The sequence below is a fragment of the Sapajus apella genome, unplaced genomic scaffold, assembly GCF_009761245.1.
Source record: "Sapajus apella isolate SASKATOON/1434 unplaced genomic scaffold, GSC_monkey_1.0 scaffold16, whole genome shotgun sequence".
Taxonomy (NCBI): Eukaryota; Metazoa; Chordata; class Mammalia; order Primates; family Cebidae; genus Sapajus; species Sapajus apella.
In genome coordinates, this window is record NW_022436956.1 from 24,780,531 (window position 1) to 24,789,662 (window position 9,132).

At 36.8% G+C, this 9,132-nt stretch overlaps 1 protein-coding gene across 4 annotated transcripts in view; it reads left to right on the forward strand.

Annotated features, from left to right (window-relative positions):
• RDX (radixin) overlaps nt 1–9,132 on the forward strand; it is a 100,895-nt gene that overhangs the window by 43,274 nt on the left and 48,489 nt on the right. For all 4 annotated transcript variants that reach the window (XM_032285644.1, XM_032285643.1, XM_032285645.1 and 1 more), the window contains 3 exons: nt 824–920; nt 2,094–2,257; nt 8,611–8,741. In XM_032285644.1, the coding sequence (XP_032141535.1) occupies nt 824–920; nt 2,094–2,257; nt 8,611–8,741 (392 nt within the window). The remainder of the gene's footprint in view (nt 1–823; nt 921–2,093; nt 2,258–8,610; nt 8,742–9,132) is intronic.

Genomic DNA, 9,132 nt, shown 5'->3' on the forward strand with positions numbered 1-9,132 from the left:
GTGCAATGGCGCGATCTCGGCTCACCTCAACCTCCGCCTCCTGGGTTCAGGCAATTCTCCTGCCTCAGCCTCCTGAGTAGCTGGGATTACAGGCACGCACCACCATGCCCAGCTAATTTTTTGTATTTTTAGTAGAGACGGGGTTTCACCATGTTGACCAGGATGGTCTCAATCTCTTGACCTCGTGATCCACCCGCCTCGGCCTCCCAAAGTGCTGGGATTACAGGCTTGAGCCACCACACCCGGCTAAAATTTTTAAGTTGACATATTCATATACCATAAAATTCTTTTAAAATATACTGAAATAAGTATTTTTAGTATATTCATGAATATTCAGACATATTCAAATTAAACATAGGAAGGAAGTACTTTTTTTTTTTTTTTTTTAAATCTTCAATAACTTGCCAGTAATTCACATGAGAAGTTATAAGGGCCTTCCCCCCCTCCCACTTCTTATGCATATTTAAACGGTAATTGTAGCTTGAATCCAAACAGAATAAAAACTAAATAGCTAGTGCAAACCCCAAGAGGCTCAGTTCTACACTCGGGTCACCAGGTAGTTTTTTAAGATAATTTTAAGAAAATAACTATAATACTTTTAAGGTTCATGACATATTTATGAAATCTTTGGACGATTGTTTTACGTGATTTATTAATTTTCCTCTTAAAAAAATAAGGTCAACTGCAGTTATGAATAAGTTAATACACTTTGAAAATATGGAACTCTAAAGATTGGTCATTCAGCCAGTTTAGGCCCTAACTAGTTAGGAGATTTGTTCATTGGTTCCTGCCTTTAATTAAGGAGATGTTCTCATTTTTTAAGGTTAACACCTAAAATTGGTTTTCCCTGGAGTGAAATCAGAAATATTTCATTTAATGACAAAAAATTTGTTATAAAGCCAATCGACAAAAAGGCACCTGTAAGTAATTTTTTAAATGTTTTGTGTATGAACTGCATATCTGCTACTTTCCTATGATATCACTTGAAGAATAACATTGTTCATTTATTAAATTGCTTCAAGGAACTTTCTCTTTCCATGGGTCAGCTTTCCCAGTGATGAAATAATATATGTTAATAAAAATCCAAAGTTTAATTTTTAAAGTAAGATGTAAATATTAAAATTTTGTTTGAAATTCAGTTATAAGATAGATAATATATATTAGGAGGTTAGTAAAACAATCACCATTCCTAAGAAGCAATTTTAAAACGTTTCTTCATTGATGGCTAGAATGCAGTGGAGGTAGCCCTATTCTAAATTAACATTGTTTATACAGTTTTGCATTATAAACTTTGTATTTTTGTAACTTGAAGCCTTGAACTTAAGAAATCTTTTTATTTAAATAGATTTTTAAATTTCCGCTAATGTCAAGTATACTCTAGTATCCTAACTCTGTTAGTTATTGGAAAGATAAAAGATAAGGAGAACAGGCCGGGCACGGTGGCTCAGGCGCATAATCCTGGCACTGTGGGAGGCTCGAGGGAGACAGATCACCTGAGGTGAGGAGTTCAAGACCAGCCTGGCCAACATGGTGAAGCCTCATCTCTACTGAAAATAGAAATATTAGCCAGATGTGGTGGTGCATGCCTGTAATCTCAGCTACTCGGGAGGCTGAGGCATGAGAGCTGCTTGATCCTGGGAGGCAGAGGTTGGAGTATGCCGAGATTGCACACTGCACTCCTGCCTGGGTGACAGCAAGACACTGTCTCAAAAAACCCCAAACAGTTCTAGGTTACAAAAAAAAAACCTCTACAGCCATGAACAGAGAACCAGTTTTGACATTAATGGCAAATGGCTTATAAGGAACTTTATACAGTTCATAGTTACTTTGGAGAACAAAAGGGAATAAATGACATTTAATGTATTACAAAGATAAGAATATTAACCTCTTTACAAAACTGGTAGGATACGAAAGATAAGGAACCAGTTATGTGGAAGTATGTCATCCTCACTGGGAGTTATGAAATTGTATGATTTCTAAACTATATGTTATATGACATTAAAATTCATACCTCATGTTAAAATTTAGTACAGATTATTGTGAGACACAGTATCCCTCAGGAAGATTTTAAATTTGGAATACTTTATGTTCAGGATTTTGTTTTTTATGCACCTCGTCTGAGAATCAATAAGCGGATTTTGGCCTTATGTATGGGAAACCATGAACTATACATGCGAAGAAGGAAGCCTGATACTATTGAAGTACAACAGATGAAGGCTCAGGCTAGGGAGGAGAAACACCAGAAGCAGTTGGAAAGGTATGGAATTTATGACCTTTTACTTTTAATTGACAGGAGTAGGCTATCTAAAATTTAAGACTGCTCCGTTTTTTAGATATACCTTACATTTGTATTTTAAAATATTTTCATTGTATTAAAATTCAAAGACAGTATTATCACTCTGTCCTTTAAAATGAGTACGTACAATTTTCAAGTTAGAAATCTTTGACAGGTATCTTGGAGAAAATAGCTTTTTGTGATGCATTACTTGCTTTTTATTGATAGACATTGTTTTAGATACAGTAGTTTGAAATTTTCAAAATTGTTTTACTTGTGACTTATATTAATTTTTTCAGGGTAAGAATGTGCTGAATATTTAACTTTGAAACAGTGTCAGTGACATTGTAGTACACAACTGAAACATCACTTTGCCGAGTAGGATAATGCCAAAGACCCTAATCTTTTTAATTGTGTTTCTCTTTAACTTAAAAAAGAAAATGTTAAATATGTTACATTGAGAATTTTAAAAATGGAATGATAGTGAATAAAAATTTGTATTAACCCTGGAATCAGATTATTAGGCCCAATAGTATTAATTTCCAAATCTGGTTTCAGAGTAATTTCAACTTTTTGCTTTACTTGAAAAAATTTAGAGGCCAAACTAAGGTTAACTTTTATTGAATAAATTTTTATGGAACAACATGATAGTCTAAGAAATGGAGTAGGTCCTTAAAATATACATATTTTAAATACTAGATACAAGGTACTTTGTATCTCGTAATTAAGGAAGCCATCTGCCAGATATTTTGCTACTATATTTTTAGTTTTTCTGTTGAATGGTTTTTTTCTTATTCAACAGCTGTTCTATGTAATTAAGGGATTTTGTTGATTTTTACTTATTTTGTAATATTAACTCAAATTATCTGCCTTAGAGAGGTTAACCATGTAACAAAACATTTTTATATGGGTGTAAAGCTTGTTAGTAATTACTGATCCCACCATTAAAGTTGGTGAGCTGAGCATGGTGGCATGTGCCTGTAGTCCCGGATAGTTGGGAGGCTAAGCCAGGAGAATTGCTTGAGCACAGGAATTTGAAGGCGATCAGGGCAATAGGCAACATGCAACATAGTAAGACCCTTTCTCTTTTTTAAAAAAAAAAAAAAAAAAAAGGGCAATGAGTTGGATTGTTACTTTGATGTGCTCTGACCTTTTTTATTGTGGTGATGTGTTTTAGCATTACATTGTGGTTCTAATCTTAAATGCTTTTTAAAAATAATCTTTATTGGGCTTTACTTTCTATACAGCACATTTTTATCCATCATAGATTTGCATTTGCCTCTGTCAAAGGGAAGACTTCCTTTAGTTTCTACTTAATTTTTAAAAATCATCTTAAAGCTTTCACTGTCTCTTCAAGGTCTTCTAGCATGAGATAAATGAGAAATTCCTTTATGTACAGTTCCTGTATCTCACACTCATCACTCTGTATTATGCCTAACTGTTCTGCTCATTCATAATGTTGATACGTTATTTACATTCTCAGCTTAATATAATTGTCTATATGTCCTTTATTTCATGGCTTATAGAGGAGTACTGTATCGCTTCTAGTACAGGTAGTATGTTTACTTGGTATCATTTGGTAATGGTGCTGTATTTTAGTTACTCTAGGGCCTAGATGGAAGTGAAAGACTTAAGTTTCTTTTTTGGCACAATAATCCATAGTTCTGGATAAATTTTATAGCTCTTCGTTAGTAAACAGTTATTGTCTGCTTTATACTCAGTAGGAGTTCAGTAACTTATTTAGTTTGAATGCCTAGAAGATACATTATTCTAGTCACCTAGGGATTGGCAGTCTTTCAGAAATGGCATACTGAGTCATTTATTCCCTGCTTTACAGGTCAGAGAGAGAGAGATGGCAACTGTATGTGTGGAAACAATTTTGATTAAGCCCATTGGCAAAGCAGCCAGCAGACATACCTGGGAGAATGCTCAGGTATGCTGCCTGTGCTGCTAGACTCTCTTGGGCAAGAACAGTAGTTGGGAAAGAGTAGTAAAGAGACCTCTTTCCCTACAGTACTTTGGTATTTTTGGCTATATTTACTCCCCATAATTTTCATAACTTTGGGGTTTTCTGGCAAGGAAGATGACCGTATACACTATGGGTGGTTATTCCTTGTAGTGTTTGCTCTTAAATTATTTGCATCCAAATTGATTTATGACTCATAATTTTTGCACTTTTTTGTATGGCTAAAATTGTTTCCACATGTAAAAACTGAAAGCCCCAAGTTTACAGTTTAGAGTTACATATCCATGTGCCAATTGTAGGTTAGCTATGGGAGATTCTGTATCGAGGCCGGCTAGTGTCATACAAGGAACACAGGCTTTGAAACTAGATAAATCTGGATTTGAAACTTCTTCTAACAGTCATCAAACAGATAATTTTGAGCCTGTGTTTCCTTGCTTTTAATATGAAAATAATATTCTTACCTTCAAGGGTTTTTGTAAGAAAGCATGACAGTGGTTTACAGGCATTTAGCAAAGTACCTGGTACTTAATATAACAATAGCCATTATAATAATTTCTAATATTATTATAAACTAAGTTGAATATGTTTTTAATATTCAATGAAGAAAAATGTAATTGGGCCCATTTGATATTCTTTAAAAAGTAAGATATTCTAAAGTAATTTTTTGCATGTTAATATAGGGAATAATAGTTTTTTAATAATCTTTATGTCCTTGAAATAGAATAACTGTGTTGAAATGAGTGTTTCCAAACCCATACTCCAAATAAAAATATCTGCGTCTATTATTACAGTAATCACAAAAGACTTGGTGAGGAAAGTGGGACTAAGCGGGACTAAGGCTTGAAGGCTAGAGAGAGGGGAAGATATGTTCAGAAGGAGAAGCCAACATAAACGAATATGTAGAGATAAAAATATGTGTGGTGTGCCTATGGGCCAGTGAGGCCCTCTCAAGTGAATAGCATTTGGGGGAGCAGCGAGATCCTCTAGTTTCATAAAGGAGACAAGACAGGCCTGTAAAAACTAGATATCACAGAGTGATATAAAGGACTGAAGGCATTTGTATTATTTGAATGAAGTGTTGGCTGGAGATGGCTCTCGTCTGGGTAGGATTCTTATAAAATGTGAGCTTTGAGCCTCACAAAGTACAGTAAATATAACATGTTTTAAATACTATAATCAGGTTAAATATCTGCTATATACTTATTCCATTTTTCAGTAGGAAGACCATTCCCCACCCCTCTCAACTTGTTTGTGGCTGGATTATCTTGAGTCTGTTTTTCTGCTTCCATATCTCCTTCACCTCTATCCCTGAAAAAGAACAAAAAATATCGATAGGGAAAAGCTAAATAAAATCAGCACATCCATCTCCAGAAGGGGTCATTTATGCCAGAGCTGGATCTGAAAGGCTGTTATTGGTGGAATATGATGGTAGCCTTCTGATTGAGATCTGGTTTGCAGTGGAGCTCCTCGAGAATTGTCTTGGGACCTTGGGGAAGGAGGGAGGAAGGTAGTTGGCTTGGGTGGCAGCACTGGATGTGATTGCACAGAGGCCGGGGAGTGGTTGGGTAGTCTAATCAACATCCTAGGGTGCAGACAACCTGGCATGGAAAAGAATTGCTTTTGGCCATACTAGCAATTACTTGGAAAGTTCTGTGGTTTTGCTTCTTGTGCTTTCATACAGAGCCTGATGTTTAGCTATCTAAAGAACACAGAAGGTCAGCCGCCGCTGTGGGGGCCACCAGGCCTTTCTTTTGCCCAGAGAGATTGGGAAACAGAAATTTCCCTTAAATTCATGTCTTACAGAGTTATCTCATACGTCTAGAACTCCTTAAATCTCTTTGCCTATATAGGCTTTATAAATTGAAATAGGATTGAAAGAAGTTAATGTCCTGCAGAGTGAGCCCAAGTACTGGGGTTAGGAATAGTTATTGGCTTTTCCTCCTTGCTGTTGAGAAAGTACCTTATTAGCACAGAGAACTCCAGAACAGAGATGGAACTTCCCTTGCATGAGTGGCCACAAGGCTCTAGTTTGTTTTTTATTTGACAGGGTCTTGCTCAGTTGCCTGCTAGGCTGGAGCACAGTGACACGATCATAGCTCACTGCAACCTTGACCTCCTGGGCATAAGTGATCCTCCCACCTTAGCCTCCTTGAGTAACCAGCACTGTGGGTACGTACTACCATGCCTGGCTAATTTTTTATTTTTATTTTTAGAAGAGATGAGGTCTTCTTATGTCGCCCTGGTCTTGAACTCCTAACTTCAATCCTGCCTTGGCCTCCCAGTGTGGTGGGATCACAGACGTGAGCCACCATGCCCAGTGTTTCTAGATTCTTATATGGTGGGTGGATTTATTAAACCAGCAGCGAGGTGTGGTGACCCTTCATGTTTTGGCTTGGCACACTAGAGGGTCACCATCAGTGTCTGACCTCTTGCTGACTTACAACACCTGTTTGCCCCAAAGGTGGGCTCTCTTTCTGTCTTAGGGGCAGATGGGTACTAGGAGCTGCAGGAATTTTATTAAAATTCAGGTTTATAAATAAGGGAGAAATCTTTGATAGCAAAATTTTGCTGATAAGTTTTTCAGAGACTGCAAGCTGAGAAACTATAGGGTTTTGTACTTGAAATTCAGAATTGACGGCAGGTGGCAGTGCTATCTATTTGTGGAACATTAGAGCATACTCAGATAAATTTCAGAGATGAAATCATAACTGAGTTTTTAAGTTATCAAAATAGTGATTTGAATGTTGATTCAACTTAAGTAAAAAACACTGTCTGATAATAGAGTTTCCCCATGTGAATTTTATTCCTCTTTATATTTTTGGCCCCAGCATAGAGTCTGACCAGTGGTAGGCTCTTGGTAGATGTTTCGTGAATGAATTTGGCAAACACTCTCAGGCCAGACGCGGTGACTCAGGCCTGTAACCCCAGCACTTTGGGAGGCCTAGGCGGGTGGATCACCTGAGGTCAGGAGTTCAAGACCAGTCTGACTAACATGGTGAAACCCCATCTCTACTAAAAATACAAAAATTAGCTGGGTGTGGTGGCAGGTGCCTGTAATCCCAGCTACTTGGGAGGCAGAGGCATAAGAATCACTGGAACCCAGGCGGTGGAGGTTGTAGTGAGCCGAGATAGCACCACTGCACTCCAGCCTGGGCAACAAGAGCAAAACTCTGTTTCAAAAAAAAAAAAAAAGAAGAAGAAGAAAGTTACACTCTCATCAGGCTCATGGCAGATGCAGCTAAATGATCAAGGCATTTTTTCCCCCACTGAGTTCTGATGATATTTTTAAAGATCATTAGCCACCTACTATCATTCTAATGGAGTTGTGAGAGGAGGTGAAACTGAAATGTCATCTTGTATCAAGGCATAAATGGGTACTACCTGAGAAATTAAACTTGGATTAATTTATTTTTAATGATTGAAAATTGTTGCCTTCCCTGTTTTTAAGATGCATGCCTTTGTTTGCTTCTTTCAGTCCTTTATTATTTCCCCAGCAGAGGGCTCCTGTTAATCTAAAGAAGGCATTTTCTTGGGGCATGGCAACTATGCGGGTAACTCTTGGTGCTGACATTTAATTTGTTGTCAGAGTTCATCCAGCATGCAAATGGTAAATCTGATTTTTCCCCCACGCAGTGTGCCTTATAAACATGGTTCGTACACAGGGATATATTCGACAGTTACACTTTACTAGCCATTTTGTAAACCCATCTTTTGTGGATGTTCCTACATGTTTAAGTTTTTAATATTTTTAAAAAATAGTCTCAGTTGTCTTTATTGTGACCCCACAATAAATAATACATTGGAACCCAGCACATGTATGTACATACGTACGTGGTCCTGTATTTTTAACTACATGCTATTTTGAACACAAGTGTAATATAATGAAAACCCTGTTAAAATATTTATGCCGTTGTTTCTTCTTAGTTGATTCACTTAGTTCTTAGGTTTCATATGAGTGACATTTCTAATTATTATTATTTTTCAATAGTTTTGGGGCTACAGGTGATTTTTGGTTACATGAATGGGTTCTATAGTGATGAATTCTGAGATTGTAGTGCACCTAAATGTACACTGTTCCCAATATGTAGTCTTATATTCCTCACCGCACTCCCAACCATTCCCTCTCAAGTCCTCAAAGTCGATGATATCACTCTGTCTTTGCATTCTCATAGCTTAGCTCCCGCTTATAAGTGAGAACATATGGCATTTGTATGTTCTGATATACTTCACTTAGAATCATGGCCTCCAGCTTCATCCAGGTTGCTGCAAAAGACATTATTTTGTTCCTTTTTATGGCTGAGCAGTATTCTATTACATGAATAATGTTTCTGTCTATTAATTTGTAACAGCAATTGCAATTTCTTTTAAGGGCACAATTAGAGAATGAAAAGAAGAAAAGAGAAATAGCAGAAAAGGAAAAGGAAAGAATAGAACGTGAAAAGGAAGAGCTAATGGAACGTCTGAAACAAATTGAAGAACAGACAATTAAAGCCCAGAAAGGTAAGTGTTTCTTTTTGACAATGGATTAAAAATTATTATTGCTTTGTTGTCAGATAGTGGTATTTTTTTTACTACTGTTAAACCTTATTTGTTATATAGGACAATTGTATATTTAAATTGCCAGATTAATACTTAGTGGAATTACATCATAAACATGTTTCACTAAGGCACATTCATTTATACAGTGCTGATGTTTCTCTTAAACACGCAAATTTTTTTTTTTTAGTTTTTTTATTTTAAGCAAATATTATTATTATTATTTTTTTTTTTTTGAGACGGAGTTTCGCTCTTGTTACCCAGGCTGTAGTGCAATGGTGCGATCTCGGCTCACCGCAACCTCCGCCTCCCGGGTTCAGGCAATTCTCCTGCCTCAGCCTCCTGAGTAGCTGGG